The 23,338-nt window shown below is 38.2% G+C and overlaps 1 protein-coding gene across 3 annotated transcripts in view; it reads right to left on the reverse strand.

Annotated features, from left to right (window-relative positions):
• Positions 1–361: 361 nt before the first annotated feature.
• Positions 362–23,338, reverse strand: part of MET (MET proto-oncogene, receptor tyrosine kinase) — a 132,550-nt gene continuing 109,573 nt past the window's right edge. For all 3 annotated transcript variants that reach the window (XM_060777688.2, XM_060777687.2, XM_060777689.2), the window contains 9 exons: positions 20,373–20,532; positions 17,908–18,048; positions 15,281–15,511; positions 13,458–13,538; positions 11,398–11,579; positions 10,118–10,227; positions 5,461–5,626; positions 3,657–3,793; positions 362–3,562 (listed from right to left, as the gene is read on the reverse strand). In XM_060777688.2, the coding sequence (XP_060633671.2) occupies positions 3,352–3,562; positions 3,657–3,793; positions 5,461–5,626; positions 10,118–10,227; positions 11,398–11,579; positions 13,458–13,538; positions 15,281–15,511; positions 17,908–18,048; positions 20,373–20,532 (1,419 nt within the window). In that variant the 3' untranslated portion in view covers positions 362–3,351. The remainder of the gene's footprint in view (positions 3,563–3,656; positions 3,794–5,460; positions 5,627–10,117; positions 10,228–11,397; positions 11,580–13,457; positions 13,539–15,280; positions 15,512–17,907; positions 18,049–20,372; positions 20,533–23,338) is intronic.

Consider the following 23,338-nt stretch of genomic DNA (forward strand, 5'->3'; position numbering starts at 1 on the left):
ACTTGCAGCAATAGCTGATATTGCTGAAGCAACAAAGTTGGCCCACCCACAACCAGTAGACAAAGCCTAAGACATGGAGGGATTTGAAGCCCCCCATGAAGGAGATGACAAAATGGATGTAATCAAGTCTATATAATATATAGAATGAATCATACTATTTAAATTATTTTGTGTTATGGGACTACTTCTCATGATTTGCTTAAAAAAAATATCATCCACCCCCCCCCCCCCCGAATTTTGTTCTGGCTACAGTCCTGTGTGTGTGTATGTTTTTGTGATCTGCTGCCCAGCTACATACTATTTGGCATTAAATTAGCTCTACTTTCTGTTAAATATATAAACATATATCAAGAAACAGTAATCATATAAACATTTTCCTTTATTTTAATACGTTTGTTAGGTCATCACAATTATAAAGGTAAAGTACCATCCAAGTATTCGAATGTACAAACATCAAAATCCCTACAAGAATCACACTTTATTTACAGGTGTCCTAGACACAACATTATTTTCTCCTCATAAATAGCATCCCTTATTTTCACACATAAACCTCCAATGTGCATTATTTTTACAGGTTTTACATTATCATACTAAACCATGACATCACAAATGTTTCCTTAGCCCTCAAGATCTTTTTTTTTTTTGTCATCTTCATTTGGCCCACAGCAGAACTATTTTTTTGTGTTAAGGTAGCTCACAATTGAGAGAGGCAGCTTCTGTCATGCTAGCAGTTCGAAAACATGCAAATGTGAGTCGATCAATAAGTCTAGCAGAAAGGTAACGGCACTCCATGTAGTCATGCTGGCCACATGACCTTGGAGGTGTCTATGGACAACGCTGGCTCTTCAGCTTAGAAATGGAGATGAACACCAACCCTGAGAAGTCAGACATGACCGGACTTAATGTCAGGGGAAAATCTTTACCTTTTTTAGCTCACAATTAACACTGCCTTCCACACACATTAAGCATTTGCTGTTGAAATGGATGTGGCAGTCTAATACAATCCAGTATTATCAGCAAGCAGTTTGCTTACCCACTCCAGCCTCATCATAAATCTTTCAGTGTAGCATTTTCTCTCAAGAGCAATAAATCTCCCTTATAATTGGATTCTTCATAAGCATTGCTTCCTCAAAGATCTTAAAAGTGCTTTTGATTCCAGCTATGGAGATTTGAACACATTGGGGTGGAGACGGCGTGCAACTGGCTCTTTATTATTCCAGTCTTTACAGAATCGGGTTTTAAACTTCTTTACAACTTACGAATCAAACGCTGACAAAATATTCTTGACGTTTTCACAGTGTGGTATTTTATGTCCTAGCCAAACCATTATTTATATATCTTTATATATCTATATATATAATTAAAAATAAAAATTTCAGTATAAAAATAGAATGCTTTGAAAGGCTTTACACCAAAAAACAACCCCCTAGGTATTAATCCTACACCACTTTGTACAGTAGAATGCACAGAATTCCACAGGAACAGAAATGAAAAATGGTGCTCAGCCAGAAAATTAAGAGCTGAGTTCTTTTACAAACAAACCCTTTACATTATTTCTGTTTTTCTAAAAAAAATTTTTTAATTTTGGTCATCATGAAGATATGTATAGTGTGCCACAATCTACAGGACCAGCTGAAGTTATCAAGCAGGTAATATGTATCACAATTTCTCCCCAAATTTGCTTGCAGAAAGCACACCCAGCTTAGCAGCAGCTGCATTACTGCTCTCCATTTGGCTCAAGGTTGCTTTCCAATTTTTTAAAAAGATCTCCATCTTTACTCTGCTAAAGCTCCTTCTTTGATTCCCACACAGCTGCTGTGGGCAAAATCTCCAGTCACTGCCTAGATCAGTGGTTCTCAACTTTGCTAATGCTGCAGCCCCTTAATTCAGTTCCTCATGTTGTGGTGACCCCCAACCATAAAATTATTTTCATTGCTACTTCATAACTGTCATTTTGCAACTATTATGAATCATAATGTAAAGATCTAATATGCAGGATATATTTTCATTCACTGGACCAAATTTGGCACAAATATCCAATATGCCCAAATTTGAATACTGGTGAGTTTGGGTGGGAGGGGGTTGATTTTGGCATTTGGGAGTTGTAGTTGCTGGGGTTTATAGTTCACCTACAATCAAAGGGCATTCTGAAGTCCACCAAAAATGGAATTGAACTAAACCCGGCACACAGAACTCCCATGGCCAACAGAAAATACTGGAAGGGTTTGCTGGGCGTTGACCTTGACTGTTGGAGTGTAGTTCACCTACATCCAGAGTGCACTGTGGACTCAAATAATTATTGATCTCAACCAAACTTGGCACGAATACTCAATATGCCCAAATGTAAATACTGGTGGAGTTTGGGGAAAATAGACCTTGACATTTGGGTGTTGCAGTTGCTGGGATTTATAGTTCACCTACAATCAAAGAGCATTCCGAACCCCACCAACGATGGAATTGGGCCAAACTTCCCATACAGAACCCCCATAATCAACAGAAAATACTGCAATTCCTGATGGTCTTTGGTGATCTGTGACACCCCCCCCCCCCCAGGAGTCCTGCCCCCAGGTTGAGAAATGCTGGCCTAGATACCCTCACCAGTCTTCTGCATAATTTCTAAACCTTATCTCTGAAACCTAAGCTTTGGCCTACTGATTGCACAGACTTCTGAAAAGATTACATTCTTTTTTACTGAAATAGGAATGCTTTCTTCAAAGACCTTTTAAACTAACCATGTTGCTCTTGATTCTCAGAGCTGCCACATAAATAACAGTAAGGGTTTCAGACTGATGTAGAAACCCAATCATTTTGCAACCTTGATCATGTAGAAAGCAGCCATTGGGTCATCTGGGCAACTGGGTGCCTCTTAAACAAGAGTATTTGCTGTAGTGAGCAAAGCAAACTTTAACAAAGGATAGGATCTTTGCAGTCCTGAAATATCCATTATCCAGCTTGGCTCTTATGAAACAAAAGGACTGCTGAGCAATAGCACTAGTCCATTCTTTAAGTGGTAGACACCCTGGCTTCCTCATGCATCTCTGAGTTGGCCAATTGTACATAGTATAATTTATAACAGCAGCAGGATTGCTCAGAGATGAGTAGATGCAGTATTTGCAACAGCAGTAGTGTTCGCTACTGCCTGTCACACTTGAAAACTGTATTCAGACAATATACAATCGTGTAGCTTTCAACAACATGAAATTGTCTCCCCCAAATAGTGCAATTTGTACATTACACACACGTGCGCACGCACACATAAACAACAGTGCTTTCACAAAAACCAGCTGGGAAAAAAGTAGTTGGCAACTATTTGTTTCCCCCCTCCATTGTGATAACAGTTAATATGCCCTGTCATGTGTCAGCATCCCTATCTATATTGTCTTGCGATGACAAAAGTGATGGATAGGGTGCAACACACTTCACATTGACATAGGTGGTGTTCACATGAACATAATGCTCCCCAACAAAAGTGGAGAAGATTACTGAAATATCTGAAACCAATTCAGAAAATGCTGGCCGTAGTTCGGGTTTTGGATGCCAACACTTGAGCATGACTTCATACCTGCAATAGAAAGGCAAGAAAAATTAACATTCATCCATAAAAATTACTAAGACCTGTTAATATTTGGCTGGAACTTTGCAAATTATTTTCTTACAGTGCATCTGGGCAATATTCAGGTTGTAAGAGTCGTCTTCCTTGTAGTAAGTAAACAGTGATATCAAAAGAGTTGACATCAGGGTAGGGAGGGGCCCCTCTTGTCATCAGCTCCCAAAGTAAGACTCCAAAGGACCACTAAGACCAAAACAAAACAAAACAAAAGAGAAAAACCAAATTACAACGCTGGAGCGCCTGAACCCAGTGAAAGTAGTTATATATATTTAAAATAATTCTGGTTTATCACACTTAAGGTCTATTAACTAAATAGTGGACTGAAAAAATCAGCCAGAGAATATAAAGTCCAAGAAAATTAAATACACAGCTCAACAAAAATAAATAGTTAGTGCTTTGGAGTTATCGGGGGTGCTGATTCAGTACACTGCATTTCTTAGATATGGTTGTCATAATTTTCTGTGGGAGAGCAGATGAAGACTGGTTGATGGCATGTTCTGTATCTCAAAACCTAGCACCAATAGGGGAAAACTGGTACCATTTTTGGAATCAGCAGGTCAAATACACCCAGAAACAGGTCTAACCTTTGAGGTACCAAAATATGTATTGTCCAGTGATATATCTATACACTACTGGATTTTTAAATAGTTTGTGTTTAATTCTGTTATAATGTTTGTAAATTTTAAATTGTAGACCAATGCTTTTATGCCAAGCTGCTTTGAGTCCCCTTTGGGGAGATAAAGCAGAATAATAATAATAATAATAATAATAATAATAATAATAAAGATAATGTGCCATTGATTGTAATGTGTACATCAATTTTGAAGGTATGCATTACAAAGATAAAGAGAGAGAGAGAGAGAGAGAGAGAGCAAGCAAGATTTGTTGTCAAATGTAATGCATAGCTTCTCCTTGCCTGTCAGCCATTCTGTTGCCCACCTAGGAATAGCTGACAGGCAAGAGGAAGCTGTGCATTACGTTTGACCCTTCATCAGGTGGCTTCGCAACTAAGGCCACATTCACAAAGCCTTCGAAAACAAGAGAGGAAGTTTTGAAGGCCTCGTCAATGGGGCCGATTGGGAATCTGTGCCCCTTCGTCAGTCCAAGGTGGGTTTATGTGTACGATTCTAACTTGCCATTGATTCTAATGTACATCTCACTTTTGGCTATGTAATTTTGCCAAAAAAGGTGAGCATTTGATTTGAGTAAATATGGTAGTTGGGGATTTCTCTGATCTGATTCCTTCACAGTAAAGGATGGCATAGCCATGCAGGACAGCTTTAGGGGAGAGGGAGGGTTTTTGCACACTCCAAATGGAGGAAGGGACTACCAACCTTCACATTGCCATGCCCCCAAAAGCTATATGTACATAAAAAAGAAAACATATCTATAACAGGATGTCAGCTCATATCTAGACACGTGACATTTGCAGACAACATAACATTTCAAGGGATAAGACGGATTCTGACCAGCCAGAATCCAATATTCTTGGCTCCCTCTCCACCCAGTTTTTGTAAACCAAATTACTTAAAAGTGAGAGCTTTGAGTCTTAGAGGGAAAATGGAATTGCTCAAACCCAGTTATGGTTTTGTTTCTTCTAAAACATTAATGCCCTTTCCCGTGTTATCTAAAATTCTGTGGTTTAAGGGTGTGGACAGAAAAGCAATACAGGAGTAACCCATGACCAGATTATTTTGCAGGCCAAGAGAACTGGAACTTGGTTCAGATTTAGAATCTGAAGGGTTTTTTTTTTTTACATTAATCGACCATTTCATTCTTCTTGTTTAATATTTCCAGGAATGTCTTGAAATGTGGAGTCAGCAAGACATAAACAATTATAGACACATTACCACATCTGACTTCGTAGTGAACTTCTGCGTTTGCAAACTTTCTAAAGCCATCCATTTTACTGGCAGCTTGGCTCCTGTTTTATTGTGTACACTGTAGTACTCCTTATCGTAGACATCTCTGGCAAGGCCAAAATCAGCAACCTTGACAGTAAATTTTTCATCCAGCCTAGAAAAATGACAAAATCATTATCGGGGCCTGAGAAACACAATTTGCATTGCCTTATGACATCTCTGTGACCATAGCTTTTCAACATCATATTTCATATTTTAACAAATAATAAAATAGAGGCCTAGTCCAGTTGCTATATCCAAAGAAAAACGAGAAATCCTCAACAATCATGTTTTGATTTTCATTAAATTATCATTATCATTATTATTATTATTATCATGATCATCATTAATAATAATTGTATTGCTTATCCGCCTCTCCTCATGACTTGAGGTGGGTTATAACATCGCTTTAAAACACATAATCGTTTAAAAACGTTCTATAAAATATACATATTAAAGCATATTACTATAAAATACTTGGAATAATACACAGGTCAACCCCCCTGTTTAAACAGCTCCATTGGCTGCCAATAAGTTTCCGGTCGCAATTCAAAGTGCAGATCATCACCTACAAAGCCCTTAACGGTTCAGGACCTGCCTATCTTCAAGATCGCATCTTGCCCTATGAACCAGCATGTACTTTAGGATCATCTGGGGAGGCTCTGCTCTCACTTCCACTGCCGTCTCAAGCGCGGCTGGTGGGAATGAGAGAGAGGGTCTTCTCGGTGGTGGCCCCTCAGTTCTGGAATTTGCTACCTAAGGAGATCAGATTAGCACCTACCCTTTCCATTTTGTGCAAGGAGTTAAAAGCCTTGTTGTTCTGCTATGCATTTGATTAGACAGTTCACCAAAGAACTGGGTCGATCTCTCCAGATCTCTTTGCAGTTTCGTTGGCTCTCCCACCTGTAATCCTATTATTGTAAATACCTAAGGACATTACCCTCCCATCTGTGACTTGAACTGAATTGAATCTTATTTTGCACTTTCTCTGGGCTCTATCTAGGAACGATTGAACATTTCCTGATCCTTCCGCACTCAGCACTTAATCTTTCAGCCATTATTCTGTTTTTAAAATGTGCACTGTGATTGTAATGTTTTTCTGATGTTTTTGTTGATTTTATTTTATTTTATTGTGTGTGTTTTAATCTATATTTTCGGGCTTGTCCCCTTCCTTGTAAGCCTCCCCAAGTCCCTTCGAGGAGATGGTGGCGGGGTATAAAAATAAAGTTGTTGTTGCTGTTATTATTGTTGTTGTTGTTGTTATTATTATTAAAGATTAAGCATAAGACCCAAGTTTAAAATTCATGATTAAGACTGGCTGCGTAATGGCCAAACTACAAAGATTTAATCTTTGGAAATATTGAATTGAAGGTGCTGGACTAAGATGGGAAAATGTTGGTTCAAATCTGCACTTGGCCATAATCCTCACTGGGGAAGTTATAATCTTTCAGTCTAATCAATCTTAACAGTGTTGTTGTGAAGATAAAAATGAGTAGGAGGATCATGTTATGCTACTTTCAGCTCCTAAGGAAGAAAGGAATGATAAGCACATAAACAAGAAAGCACTGGCATCTCTTATTTAATTGCTCTTACTGTAAACTTACTATGAATGGATTGATCTATTTAACATAGCTTCTGTATCTGTAACGAGTATCTTGTTACATTCAGGCTCATACCACAAGAGAAGCCAAAACTTAACAAATCTTAGGGTCACGTCACCACATGCCAGCTAGTGGAACATGTGCAACACGTTTCTGTTTGTCAAGTGAATGGCATCTGGCTCCCTGAAATGAGAGTTCTCATTAGTTTGGTGCTTTGTTCCTCTATTATACTAGCCTGCTTCCATTTTTTTGTACTGATGGCTAAAGTTGAAAGACTTGGATAGTCCAAGATGGCTTGAATCTGTCCCCTTCCCTCCCTTCAATGGCTTATAACCTCATCACTATTTAAAAACAACAATAAAGGAGATAAAGAAGTGCCAACATTTATCTGCTATTTTAGTAGCAGATATAGAACTCCTTTACTGCTATACTTATGAACCCTGCAAAGAAGCCTACACTTATTTTCAAAGGGATACTTGTGTTTTTATGCTGATGGAACTCAATCGCCATGCCTAAACAAGAAAACTATATTAATTAATGCTGTTAAGCTCATTAAATTCATAATGTAGGTGATGAATCAGCATAATGATGCCGACAACGATTGTACCAATCAGTCATTGTGTGCACTAAACTGTCTGGTCACCCAGACGCTAATAAGATGTTTTGCATAATGTTTGTTTCGTTTACAAAGGTCAGTGAAAAAATAGAGCTGAGCTATGTACAAAAAGTCCATATCAAACCAGATCTTTTGTGTCCCCCCCCCCCCCCCCCAGGTAATTCAACCATGTTTATTTCAATTAGGCGTGCAGTTTATGACTAACTTTAAGCCACGGCACAAGGGGACTTGTGAACAGCAGTTCTCTAAAAGCACAAGTGCTGGCAGTGCAGTGAATGCAACACTTTAAAGGAGCTACCTGATGTGTCAAATCCACTTTGGGGATATAGTTGGGCAACTTGGCTAACTCTTGGAAAGCCCAGTATAAATTTTCTGCACTGAGATGAAATTCATCAATTGTTTAGGCCAGGTAAATAATGATTAATTATTCATTTATTGTGTGCTGATGTTTATGGCCCACTTCTCAAAATATTTTTCCCCAAAACAGCTTATCAACAACAAAAAATAATGATACTAGCATTTGAAAAAGGATAGAACATTCATATTTAGAATTTACTTCACAAAAAGTAAAAACAAGGAAACAAATTGAAAAGTTTCATGACATCATTGGTTTAATCTGTTAATTGCATCCTAAAACAAAATGGCAAAATTATGTGCCATAGACCACTTGTAGCCCTCAAAAGCTTTTCTGTAGCCACCAAGTCTGCTGATAACTCCAATCACCTTCTTCCACAAAATGGGCAGAATTGCACATTAAATACCCACAAACATGGAACAACTTTTGATTTAAGACATCTTCTAACTTCCTAAACTTTCAAATCTAGCCACACTGAAAACCAGCTGAAACCCAGAAATGTGAACTGCAAGTAGAATTCTGGTCACTTTTGACTGTGCGGATGACATTTGGCTCCTCTTTGCCTCAATTTCTCATTTCTTTCTTAAGGGATCTCCTTCCTAATGTAAAAGCTCACAGTCATATCAGGAATGAAAAATCACAGACTGATCAATGGCCTTCCTGACTGTGGCTGATGGGAGTTGGGGATCTAGCAACACTGAAGGTGGTAGTTCCCTAACCTTGCACCACACTGCAAAATAAATAAGAATTGCTAAGTTTTCAAAACTCTCAGAAAAGAATATCAGGAACACAGAAAGAATAATGGCACCAAATTGGAAGAGATAGCCAATACTCCAGAAGACAGGAGCAGAATTCAAAATGATCTTAACAAATTAGAGAGATGGGCCAAAAGTAAGAAAATGAAGTTCAACAGAGACAAATGCAAAATACTCCACTTAGGCAGAAAAAATAAAAAGCAAAGATACAGAATGGGGGGGGGGGGGCTGGCTGGATAGCAGTATGTATGAAAAAGATCTTGGAGTCCTCATGGAAAACAAGTTTAACATGAGCCAACAATGTCATGCGGCAGCTAAAAAATGCCCTGCATAAATCGAAGTCTAGTGTCTAGATCCAGAGAAGTCATGCTACCCCTCTCTTCTGCCTTGGTCAAACTACAACTGGAATAATGTGTTCAATTCTAGGCACTGCAATTGAAGGGAGATGTTGACAAATTGGAATGTGTCCAGAGGAGGGTGAATAAAATGATCAAGGGTTTGGAGAACAAGCCCTATGAGGAGTGACTTAAAGAGCCGGGCATGTTTAGCTTGCAGAAGAGAAGGCTGATAGGAGACATGATGAGGGCCATGTATAAAGAGGTGAGGAGAAGTCAAGAGGAGGAAGGAGCAAGCTTGTTTTTCCCCTGCCCTGGAGATTAGGATGTGGAACAATGGTTTCAAACTACAGGAAAGGAGATTCCACCTGAACATGAGGAAGAATTTCCTAACTGAGAGCTGTTCAGCAGTGGAACCCTCTGCCCCAGAGTGTGGCGGAGGCTCCTTCTTTGGAGGCTTTTAAACAGAAACTGGATGGCCATCTGTCAGGGGTGCTTTGAATGTGATTTTCCTGCTTCTTGGCAGGGGTTGGACTGGATGGCTCATGAGGTATTTTCTAACTCTATGATTCTAATGAGCTTCATAGGGAAATCTTGGGTCTTCTTATTAAGCAGCAAACACTCTTGGTCAGAAATATTTCAACACAAGAATTATACAAAGAAAACAGGTTTATGATTGCAAAGCTCTGTAGTTTCCTGGAAAGTAAGCCCAATTGAATGCAGCAGGACTTGCTTCTGAATAAAATATAGTGCTATCAAATATAGCTATCAACCGAAGGATCGTAGTCTAGGCATTGTGATAGTTGACAACCTGAGAATTTCATCAATGTACATTTATAACAGATGGATGGAATACAAAAGCAACAAATAAACATGTGCTGAGTTCTTTTAAGACTTCCTGATCCAAACAACTCTAACAAGTACTTTGGAATGTGATTACTTACATACAATTTCTTGCTGCTAAATCCCTGTGGACAAACTTTTTGCTTGCAAGGTATTTCATTCCCTTTGCCACTTGCAAACCAAATCCAATCAAATCCTTTACTGTTGGATTCTGTAAATTGGGAACAGTGATGCAAGTTGAAACAACAAACAACAAATCGTAGAAGAATGAATTGCAGTTAAAAAAACAGCTCTTGAGATGAATACCCAAGTTTCTACTTTGGTATCTTACAGGGTTTTGTTTTTTTAAATGTTTTTTTCGGAGCGCTGGAGGAAAGACAGAATCAAGTGGCACATCAAAGAAACAAGCCTTTATGTATACTGAAATGTGTTAACCAGTGGCAATGTGAGTTATACAAATCGAAGGATATTGATTTTTAACAGTAAGCACTATCTTCTATTCATTGTGATTAATTTTCATTTTCACTAACACCTATTTTTTAAGGACAACAGGAGGATGACTTTTGGGCATTACCTTGTGCCAAAAATGCTCAGATATCAAAGTTCTCATATTTTTGTATTTTTAGAACCTTTTTAAGGAATTGTTCAGTTTGACTGCATGCTCTGACTATATGTACAGATAATGTTTTTGATGTATTTACCATATACTTTGGGAAGGGGAAATAATCTACTGTTTGAAAAATGTGGCTAAAGTACAAAATCAAATGATTCACATAGACAATTTAAAACTATTCTTTATGATTTTTATTCCACAGCAGAAAAACATAAGCAAACCATATAAGAGTTAATGCTTTTATTATGAACAGAGCAGAAGATTCTAAACTATTATTTAAAATATTAAAAGTTAACTGGGTATTTTTATTACAAAAGTGTGAGTCAAGAACTGAAAGAGTTAGTAGGCTGAAGCCTGTTAAGAGTCAGTGGCCCAAAGCTAGTGTCATCCTGAGGAGAGTGAGTTAAACCTCTGTGTGAGAGAAGCCTCCTGTGAGAAAGCTCCAGTGTGAAGGCTGCTGCATGTTAAGCTACTATGTATTTGTTTATTTGTGTTATGGAAACCTAGTTCTTGTAAATAATGCAACTATATTATTACATTGCATTATTTATCTTGTAAACAATGTAAATAATGCAACAATTTTACTACAAAGAAAAGCTTCCCATGGAAGATATAACATTGGTCTGTGTATTTTTCTTCTTTTTATCACTTTTGGCTACTGGTGGTGGGTCACGCTGCTGCCAATAAGTTACTCTGCTGTGCATTCTGTTAATAAGCCCACTCGCCCAACAGCTATTACCTACCTAACCAGCTCCTGAATGTACTTACATGAGACTCGTTCCTAATAAAGTTTCGAAGATCTCCATGTTTCATGTATGGAAGCACAACCAAGGGAGACCCTTCACTGGGTAAGCAAATTCCAAGTAATGACAGGACATTAGGATGTGTGAAATCTTTCATTATTATCCCTTCTTTTAGGAACTGGGCTACTTCATCCAAGTCTGTAATCCCTGAGAAACGCAGTAGCAAAAATAAATAAACCCAGGATACATATTTCTAGTACATTTCAAAACAAAGGAAACTTGCAGGAAGAAATATCAAAGGTGATACTTTGAAGCCTATCCCTGTAATTAAAATAAAATAAAACAAATTAAAAACCGTATCTCAAAAAGATCATATCCAAGTCAAAGAAAATAAATGTCATATCCACGTCAAAGAAAATAAGGGTCCTTCCAGATAGGACTTTCATTGCACTGACTTATTCACAGTCCACTAAGTTGTCTAGAGCATTGTTTCCCTACCCATATATGGGGTCCTGTTAGCTCAACGTTGGCATCCCTCAAAAATTGGCAATGGAAAAAGATTTCTGAACATGATCTAGTGGCTATTTTAGACAATAACACAAATGTGTTGTGCATGAAGGTGTTTCGAGTATACTCTCAAGGAAGTGCTTCAGCTATACTTCATAAAAAAATCATCTTTAGCAAGCCTTGTAAATGTGGGTGCGTTATTAGTAAACTTCTGATTTTATATTCATTTTATATGCTTATATATCAGGGTCACAAAATATCTTGGACAGAAAGGGGGCCCAACTAGAAAACTTTAAGAAGCTCTAGTTTAGAGAGATCAAACAATGATGTCGTCAAATGATAACCTACAGTTATTGGTTATTCCACCATTTTTCTGGCCATTGCAAATATGTTAAGGTGGAAAGACAAAACAGTTACCACCCTGAACCTTCCATTTAGTGTTTGCCTACTAGGAATGCTATGTATGTATAATGGTAGTAGGTTTAGATATTGGGGAGAAATCTGGACTTCTGAAGTTTCAGTCTGGCCCCTGGGATACCTTGGATGGCCATGCATACTTCTCCAAGTTTTTGTGCTCTGCTATAACCCCTTTTAAGCCCCCTCCCTGGTGGTGCAACAGGTTAAACTGCTGAACTGCTGAACTTGCTGACCAAAAGGTTGGTGGTTCAAATTCAGGAAGCGGGTGAGCTCCCCTTGTTAGGCCCAGCTTCTGCAAACCTAGCAGTTTGAAAACATGCAAATGTGAGTAGATCAAAAGGCTCCACTTCTGTGGGAAGGTAACAGTGCTCCATGCAGTCATGCTGGCCTCATGACCTTGGAGGTGTCTCTGGATAATGCTGGCTCTTTGGCTTTGAAATGGAGATGAGCACCATCCCCCAGAGTTGGACACGACTACACTTAATGTCAGGGGAAACTTTACCTTTTTTTATACCCCCTTTCAAAAACCTGAAATTCCCCTCTTAAGGCTAACTCATAGTCCATAAACGCTGTAGATCAAAAGTGCATTTGGCCGTGCCCATCTTTGATAAGCAGCTCTTGAATTTCTCTGAAACTGAATTGGGTTATTGGACTGAAAACCGATTCCCCACACTCGATATATATGAATTGATGTTTATCATTGGCGGAGTGTACTTAATATGTCCTCAGTATACACTTGTAATTTCAGAATTCTTTCCTTATATTTATTATTGTACCTCCCTTCCTTTTTCATAGACTAGTAACAATAAATAGAAATGTCCCAACTGCAAAGCCAGAAGAGGGTCATTCCTGGTGTATGCCAATTCACTCCTGCTGATTTCCAACTGTCTTACTCATAAAAAAGCAAACATAAAGCAACCCAGCAGCATGTAAAATAATACTGCTGTACATCTTTCAATCTTCCATTTATCTGTGGAAGAGTAAGGATATGAACATTCTCATGCATGGATATGATTAAACATAAGTAACAAAAAAGAACTTAATGAAAGTAGACATATTCAAATAATACTATGTCATTCTATAATACAGTGCGATATAAATTGCTTCTGTTTATTCCAAAATTGATTATAGCTCATTCTATTGAAAAAATGTGTGACTCACTGTTCAAAGACTTCACAGCACAATGAATTTTCCGGTCGTCAGTATCCAACAAAGTTCCATGATAGACACATCCAAAGTGTCCTGCATAAAAATAAGCAAGACTCTATTTTCTTGTAGACAGTTGCAATATATGATTGAAGTGTAGATGTCCTAGATTCAGAACAAAAGCAAGTACCTTGCACAATCAATTTACAAAATTGACTGGTACATTGCAGAGTGAATAAACATTTGTCCAGATGGCTTAAAGAGATTGAAAAAAAAATCATGGAAAATAAGACTGCTGGACCTCTGAGCATTGGATTGCGATGTCAAACAACAAGAGAAACCTCTTGCTTTCTTCGTGCTCTACTTATAGGTTTTCCTAGAAGAATTTGGTGCTCCACTGATAGTAAGAAAAACAACAACTTATGGAGAAGATATGCATCTGGAGGGCCACTAATTTGACACCTCTAATTAAACAATCTGGGCATTTCCTTAAATTAAGAAATACTGGCACAATTTTAGTGTAACTGCTTCACTTGGCTGAACATATATACTGGGATAAAATCTGCACATTTTAGATTCTTACGGAACTAATTCTAAAAACTGGGGGAAATCTATTTTTTTAGGATCCAGCTGAAGTTCTATAATAATAAACTTTATTTGTATCCCGCCACCATCTCCCCGATGGGGACTCAGTGCGGCTTACATGAGGCCAAGCCCAAAACAACAATTACATAAAATAAAACCGAAAATGCAAATAAGGAACAATAATAATGCATAAAACAAATGAAAACATAGCAATACAGGGTTAGTCAAAATGCATAGGCCAAACATACATACAATTGTATGTATGTTTGGCCTATGCATTTTGACTAACCCTGTATAAGATTACAATAAGCACATGCTTACTTGGGAATACATCTCTTTAATTCAACAGTAAATATGCTTAAGACAAATGTTTCCAGTAAAGGTGAAGAAAACAGCTGTTTTGGATCAAAATCAGGACTCAAGTTTCCATAGCAATATCTACTATATGCTCCTGGATGTGTATTTATTTTAGGCATAAAACATTTTAATAGATGTTGTTTTTTCTAATTTATATTTCTGGTTTTATGTAAACATGCTATTGATTCTATATGTTGATGTATTGCATTTTATGTGTTGTATGGCACCATTCTGTGCTATTTTGTTTTTTATTTTTTTATTTTAGTTGATACATCCCATTAATTAACAAACTTTTGACCTACAAGTCTTATCTCGATATACATTATTACAAAAGTAAATTTATCTTATATGACACATTATACAGGGTTAGTCAAAATGAATAGGCCAATATATATGTATAATATATATATTATTGCCCTATTCATTTTGACTAACCCTGTACATTACTTCAATGTGTATCACCCATTAACCATACCCTTCCCCCCATTCCCCCTTCCCTCCCTGAGTCCCTATGAGAGATGGTGGCAGGGAAAAATAAAGTTTTATTATTTATTATTATAATAAACCTTTAAATTTAAATCAATAATATACTGCAGTAGTTTCAGTTTCAAACATTCAATGGGACAATTCCATAGATGGAAGTTCTGCCAGTGGGCCAAGATGCCCCTCCCCTTCTAGAGTTGATTTCAGATGGCACATAATGCTGAAGGGAAAAAAAAGTTCTGAATACTGATATCAAGTTAAATGTATGCCATTATGCCAGATGGTAACATGGACAACACTGAAATATATTTCATTGATACAATTACAGTGCTTGATAATCATTCAAATAGTAAAAAGCATATGATGCATGCGTATAGAGAACTTTTAACTGAGAAAACCATTTAATTACTTACCTCTTCCTATTACTTCATTAAAATGCACAATCAGGCTATCAGGACCAATAACCACATGCTCAACTTCTTTGACCAAGTCGGGATTTAAGGCACTGATGTCAATGTGAACATTTGTCTGCAGCAATGGACTGGCTAAGTCAGAGTCTCCCGTAGACATAATGGGAGATAAGTCTCCATGAGGATACTGGGCTGGTCTGCATGAACCATTCTGAGAAAAAGTTGGAAACTGATCTGCAAGGAAAGTAGCAGTGGTTAGTTCCATCATTTATTTATTTTAAAATTTCAAATCTCTTTCTAAATATATTCAAGTTTCCAAAATTACTAAGGGCACATCCAGACAGCCCCTTTAACACAGGAGTTCCCACATTTAAAAAGGAGCTGTCCATATGACATTCCAGAGAAACACACGTCCATTGACCACAAACCAGGAAAACCCTGGTTTGTCGCGAATTTAATTATTAGTGGGTTTATCCCATATCTTCTTGGAAGGCATGGGATAAACCCATACTTCGGCTGTCTGCATTACTCCCTCAAAAATTCTGGACTTTTGAGGGGGTAGTCCAGACAGTAGTCCCGCATTTTCCAGGATGATTCTGCTTGGAAAACTGTGAGGGCACCAACTCCATTCCCGACCTCTCCGAAACCCTAAAAAATAAAAAGGAAACTTACCAGGAGCCATTTGGCTTCTCCTTCTTTCTGATGGAACATACCAATGATGCCTGAAATGAAGGGGGGGGGGGGCAAATTGCTCCTGGCTCACCCTATGTTTTTGGGCATAATTGGTATGTTCCCTCAGGTTGGAAGAGAAGCCAAATGGCTCCCAGTGAGTTTCCATTTTATTTTTAAGATTTTGGGAGGGTTTTTGTATGGCCCCAAGTCATCCCAGAAGTATTCAGGATGGCATGTGGACAGCCAAAGAGGAAAGCCTGCTCTTTCCCCTGCCTGTGTGGATTTAAGCATCCTTTGGAGGGTTTTTTTTTTAAATCCACTCCAAAGTGGATTTAATTTATGTGTGGAACCGCCCTATAGCATATCAAATCAATACATGTAATATGAACTTTCCAAAGATCATTCAAAGTGGAATCTAATAGGACCAAGCCAAAAAAATCTTTTTTGTATTACAACCTTGGGAGAAAAATAGAAAATAGATAGATAGTTAGAAAGATAGATAGATCTCTTTGCTTGCCCCCCTGTCTGTCTGTTATGTATTCTTAACAACATGTCTAAAGCTTAAAGGGTGGGGTGGGGGAGCAACTCCACTTCTCCAAGAAGATAGTTCTCCATTAAGGATGTTCCTGTATCATTTGACCCAGGCCAAATTCCCAGACTAATGAAAGTTAATTCCAGTGTCAAAAGGACAGTGAATGTTCTGAGTTTTAGTGAGAACATTACGTGAGGTAATAAAGGTGCTGGATCTATTTTGGGATTGGATTCAGCACCTTAAATGGCTCTGTCAAATTTAGAATAAACCCCACAGCAGATTTGCTGCCCTATGATATTACCACCCACCAGGGCTCACACCTGAAATTTAAGGATTCATTATTAGCAGGAAGTCCTTCCAAGACAAATGATACACAACTTGCGAAAAAGCAGAGAATTATCTCTCTGTCAGTGGGAATAATTGTATGATTTTTCCTTCATTTGTAAATGGGAGTAACACTAATTGTCTCACTACTTTTACATGATTTATTTTAAATGCTAAGTAGTACCTTTCCCACTCATAAAGACACTGCTACTTTGCCAAGGCTCAAAAAGATTGATTTTGTGTGATGCAAGTTCTTACTCTGAAGGAAGTAAATGACAAGGCTCCACCTGAGTCCCTCTACTTCAAATTGAACTACTCTACAGTCAACTGTACTTGTGTTAAACAGGAAAATGACACACTGGCATGAAAAAGGAAATACCAGAGAACATGGGTTATTGTCAGATTATAATTTGATGGGCAATTGGAATCTGAGAAATACTTCCCAAGTGCCTATCACGTTATTTTTTCAGTGGTAAATATTCAACTAGGAAAATGACTTGAATGATTCATTTCCTGAAGCTGTAAAAAGATAACACTCTAAAATACAGTCCATGAAATTTTTTCCTACATGTTTTCAAAATACATTAAGTGCAATATTTCACTTTAAAACAGAATTTTAGATGACTAAAACATATCAAATGTCTTACGGGTTTTCTGATTTTTAGACTGTTTTCTAGATCTTATAAAGAAATTAGGGCCAGTCTACTATGATTTGACAATTATATGAGAAGGCTCTACGGTGCAAATCGGTAGTCAGAACTTCTCAGCAAGAGTGTTTCTAAGGATGCCAGTCTACACTGTAAAAATTAAGGCTGTGCAACACCACTTCATCTGCTTCATCTATACCTCAATTTTCCTGCCCCCCACCCCGAAATTGCATGTATGGATTATCCAGTCGACGGGCTGGATGGTTATGGATCCTTGCCTTTTATCTCTGCCAAACTCATGCAAACTGTAAGCTAACAAAGGGATCTGGATTCTTTTTCCTATAAGTGGCCTCAACCTTGTTTATTTTCCCTTCTTTTTTTCTCTTTTTCTGGTGTAAGGGGTGAAAATACTGTAAATCTCCGGCATTTTCTAATGAGAGAAAAAAAGATAATACCTTCCAAGAAAGTTGACCTATAGTCTACAGATTCACTTGAGACCATTTCTGTTGTAGGGCTCACACTCCTTGCACTCACAAGTCTGTCCAAGTGAGGAGTGTGCACTCTTCCATCATAGCGAACAATCTCTCTGCCTAAATCTTCGTGTGGAGGAAAGCAAGATTTTGTGATTATGATCCCACTTTTTTCCGATCTAATCAAACCAACTAACATTAAAACAGACACAGCTAAAACAAATCATACAAAGCTTTAAAATATAATTAAACTATCAATAAAATTAAATTTAGTTAAAAGCATAACCATGAAAAAGAAGAACAAATATAAGCTAGACAGCATATCTATTTATTCAATCATTTATTTAATTATTTAATTACATAGGCCATTTTTAGAGTTTCAGCCTGAAGGTGACCCAAGCAGTTAACCACAACTAACATGGCATTAACACTAAACTTAAAATTATCTATGGGACTAGATTTTATTCTTGCTTATTCAACGTGTCAGAGAAACTAAAGCAGTTTTACAAAAGGGATTTTTTTTGGTGTCAGAAACAACTTGAGAAACTGTAAGTTGCTTCTGATGTGAGAGAATTGGCTGTCTGCAAGGACGTTGCCCAGGGAAGGCCCGGATGTTTTACCATCCTGGGGAAATCTTCTCTCATGCCCTACATCGGAAGCTGGAGCTGACAGATAGGAGCTCACCTCATCTCGCGGACTTCAATCACCGACCTTTAGGTCTGCAGTTCAACCAGCACAAGGGTTTAACCCATTGTGCTACCGCGGCTCCTTTTACAATGGGTTAAGTCCCAACTCTTCAAGATCGTGCTAAATTGGGATTAGACACCCATGGTTCTGCAGGAATAATACTGCAAAATGAACTTCTTCTTCTCCATGTACCAAGAAACAAACGCATATGTTGTCAGTTTGGTGTTAGACTGCCACCAGAAATTTGCTAGTGGCAAACTCTGCACATTACACCAGGCAACAGAAGGCACTTCTTGTAGCCTGCGCAACCGGGGAAGGGAAGCTTTTTGCCATCTACACATAAAGGAGACTGGTTATGATGAAAATAGTTCCACCTGAACTATTTTCAGGGGTGTGGCTGCACTAGGGTACACTAGGGCCCACCCATTGAGTACTCTATACTGTTTACAAGGGAAATTGGGAGTAGAGGGTCTTTATATAGGTCATCATCCGGAAAGCAGACATAGGTTTACAATTGGTGTATACCTAAGGCACCCCTTTGTGGTGTAGGCCAGGAATGGAAACCCTCACCTGTGTTTACATAACCAGGGTGAAAGCAAACAGAAATGGCCTTGAGATGGGGAGAGTTCTGGCTCCATAAAATCCTTTGGACTTGGGACAGAATTCTTCATACATTTTCCTTAGGGGTCACCCTGAAAACATTAAAGTTCACTATATCTGGGGACCCAGGTGTTTTGCCCAGCTTTGCTGAGGGGTAGGTCATGAAGGGCCACTACCTTGGCTTAAATCCACACCAGGTTCATGCCACTTTAATTACACGCTGCAGGTCACATAAAGTTAATTCAGGTAACATTTAAATAAAGTTGCCTATATTTTAATCCACACAGTTGTCTGGTCTCTTTATTCCGAGGGTGGAATGGCTGCGAGGATGAAAATCTGGTCTGTGAGACTTTTTCCTCTTTATTTATTTATTTAATTTCCACTCCTTTTGTGCTGTCTGCCACTCCTTCCCTGTCACTGACCATGACATATGTTCTGTTTTAAGAAACTAGAGCTGATATGGTCTATCTAATGCAATTTTCTGAATCAGCACCCCAAACCGAATCTAAAGTTGACCAAAAATGTGTAACCCTTTTGGTATTAATGTTGGAGAGTGGTCCCTAGCCAAGTGGTCCCTTTTCAAAGTGGTCACTGGTCAAAAAAAGGTTGGGAACTACTGATTTAAAGTAACAGTAGGCACTGAGTGGACAAGTTGAATGCAATTTGTTACTTTTATAGGTAGTATTTAGAGCTGCAGTTCAAGAATATTTAGAAGGAAATTTGATAGGAACTTTTAATAATGTCACCTTTCTAAAAATCGATTATTAATAACTGTTTGTTACTGCTCCTATGACTGCAATCCTCTCCCCAAATCTCTAAAAAGTATTTTCTTTTTTCTCCCTTTCAAACCCTTTTCAAAATGCATCTTTTGCAATATGCCATTTCTTAACAGCCTAATCTTCATTCTGAAGTGTAAGCAAAATTCTAAATTCAGAGATGGGAATCATGCAGTCCCCTAAAATGCTGTTTAACTATAATTTCCAGCAGTCATTGTCATTACAGCCAACTGTGGGCACTGTTGAAAACTGCTATCCAACAACAAGATTACCACCACTGGTCTAAGCAGATATATCCAGATTTCCACATATTTATCCTTTCCTACTCATATGTCATTTCCCCATGTAAAAATGTGCAGTAAAGTGAAGACAAACAATCATTACTACCTTTGATTTGTTTTCTCTTTTTTCTCCACAAGAGAAGTCCAAAGAGCAACAGTGAGAAAAAAACCATGGTTGACACAATGCCTACAATGAGCGCAGTGGAATTTGGATCAGGCTGAATCATCACTTTCCCAATAACAGCGGGTACAACTTCTTTCTTCCACTAAAAGGGGGGAAAAGTAAAGTAAAACTTCCAGTAAGTTTTTTTAAAGAAACACACTGACCAGCACTCATCATAATGTAGCTAAATTCCATTTGGGGAGGGTTATTACACTTTGGAGATACCCATGCAATTTGGATATGTAACTCTTTTCTCCTGCTGATTCTTGTTTATTTCTTAGCTTGATTTCCAGCAGGTAAGGCATTATTTACTTTTATTAATATCTACCACTCATGTTTCCAGACTGTGTCATTTATAATAGATAACATTGGCTAAACACACATTTTGGTGCCTCAAATTTTAGATCGGTTCCTGGGTATATTTTTTGTTGGGTGGTGTAATAAAAATCCTTCTGAAGAGATATTAATTGTGTGCATCTTACACTAAAGCAGTGGTTCTCAACCTGTGGATCCCCAGGTGTTTTGGCCTACAACTCCCAGAAATCCCAGCCAGTTTACCAGGGGTTAGGATTTCTGCGAGTTGAAAGCCAAAATATCTGGGAACCCACAGATTGATAACCACTATTCTAAAGCAAAACCATGGAGACGTGGGTTGTTTGGGCTGTTACAATAATTGATTTGGCAACTATAACTAGATGGGCACCACAAATTTGGCCCTCAGATCCAGAGCAGTTGTCTCCCTGCTCTAGATATCATCTGATTCTGAACAGTTCCACTTTGCACACCAATTTTACAATGATCTGTTTAGGTTTCACGTGTCTTAAGAGAAGAGGGAGGAATCAGATTTTGTTATATCCAAGAAAAGACTTTAAAAAAATTATTAAGTATATTAAATGTTAATTAAAAGATCATATTACATTCCTGTTACACTAACAGAAATCCTAGTTGTTTACAGGTTTACTAACTGAAATACTGGCTTACCTATTTGCACTAATATTTTACTATAGCTGTGTAAATAATTACCAATCTGCTAGTCTGCATTCGGCATGCCGTTGCTAAAGACATGCTAATCTCAAGTGGGTTCCACATGAGATTAGCATCTTCAGCCTTTGCAAGGATCTCTGCCAATTTTGTTGTTTTGCTGGAAACTCAAATAAGAGCATTTTAACAAGAAGTAACAATAGTAAATGAAGAAAGCCAAATTATTTGATGTCAGTTGACAATATTACAATCAGCTGGAATGCACTAGGCAACTCCTCTGCCTTCATCTGTCTATAATGATGTTGCCCATCAGATATGCATGTTTTCCTTTCTTACTGGGCACATAAAGAACATACAAATGGCATTAAAACAGTGGACAGTAGAAAAACCTGAAAATGCCTGTGTGCACTAATGAACACATACTGGCTCCATTAGTTTCATGTAAGATAGTATAGGCTGAGACACTGCAGCAGTGAAAGTAGAATATTGATTTTTTTTAATTTATTTTTTTGCAAGTGGGGGTTCAATCATTGTTGTGATTCCTCAAATCTATGAGAGGAGATCACACAAGCTTACATCATGCTTGTTCAGGTACAATTCTTTCCATGTTAACAATATGAAAAACAGATCTTTTGATAAAAAAGTATTATCAGATTTTGTTTTTCAGTGCCCAGTGGACAATCTTGAAAATTTAGTATCTGAATCATCTGCTTTTGAAGCCATGGTGGGGCAGCTCTAATTTTGATTATTCATGCCCTCCCTCATGGCTTTTGAGATATTAATCCTCGAATCTTGGATGGGGGAGGACTTGATACATATATATGAATTTTCCCAATTAAATTGAAAGCACCTGGAAGAATAGAAATGGTCAGAAAGACCAAGGCAGGGGAGTATTAAAGCTTCCTCCTCTCAGAGCCATTACTCCAGAGCCCCCAGTGGCAAAATGGATTAAACCCTTGAGCCAGCAGGATTGTTGACCGAAAGGTCTGCAGTCCGAATCCGGGAAATAAGGGTGAGCTCCCGTCTGTCGGCTCCAACTTCTAATGTGGGGACATGAGAGAAGCCTCCCACAGGATGGTAATACATCCAGGCCTCCCCTGGGCAACGTCCTTGCAAATGGCTAATTCTCTCACACCAGTAGTGACTTGCAGTTTCTCAAGTTGCTCCTGACACAGAAAAAAGCTACTACTCCAAACAAAAACTGAAGCTCTTCATATTTCTTTAAGCAAGGCAACCCAATTACAGGCCTTCTGCTAAGTGTGCACCTTGGAGGTTTTAACCTCCTTTTTAGTCTGAATGGAGGCTTGAGTGAGATCAGAAATTGTATCCAATAGGCAGAGTGGCAATGACTATTTCCTCATGGGTGAATCTGTGAATCTTTCTTGATGGCTGAAAATCATCCACCTTGACCATTTATACAGATTTTATAATATATTTTAAAATATATTAAATTTAGATGAATACAGTACATTTAATTAAAATGAAACACCTTTATTCTGCAAGCCTTTAGAAGTGGCAATTCTACTTTTAAATAGGGTGTACCTGCCACACCTTGCCCTTCATCTCTATAAAGGGGTTTCTTTTTGTGTGTGGTTTTGAAGGCTTGTTCAGACCATGGCAGATTCGGGGTTGTGGTGGTGGTGGTGGTGAATGGGTCCCAAAACATGCTTAAATCTGCTTTAAACTACAGACATTACTGCTATCTTATATATTTCATTGCCTTCTAGAGCCCCATCCACACAGCTGTATAAAATCCACATTGAACTGGATTATATGGCAGCATGGACAAAGATAATCCAGTTCAAAGTAGATACTGTGGATTATTTGCCTTGATATTCTGGATTATATGGCTGTGTGGAAGGCTCCTAAGGCACAATATGCCTTAGGATCCCATAATATCTGCTTTGAACTGTGTTATCTGAGTCTAC

This window comes from Anolis sagrei, chromosome 5 (assembly GCF_037176765.1).
Source record: "Anolis sagrei isolate rAnoSag1 chromosome 5, rAnoSag1.mat, whole genome shotgun sequence".
Classification (NCBI taxonomy): Eukaryota; Metazoa; Chordata; class Lepidosauria; order Squamata; family Dactyloidae; genus Anolis; species Anolis sagrei.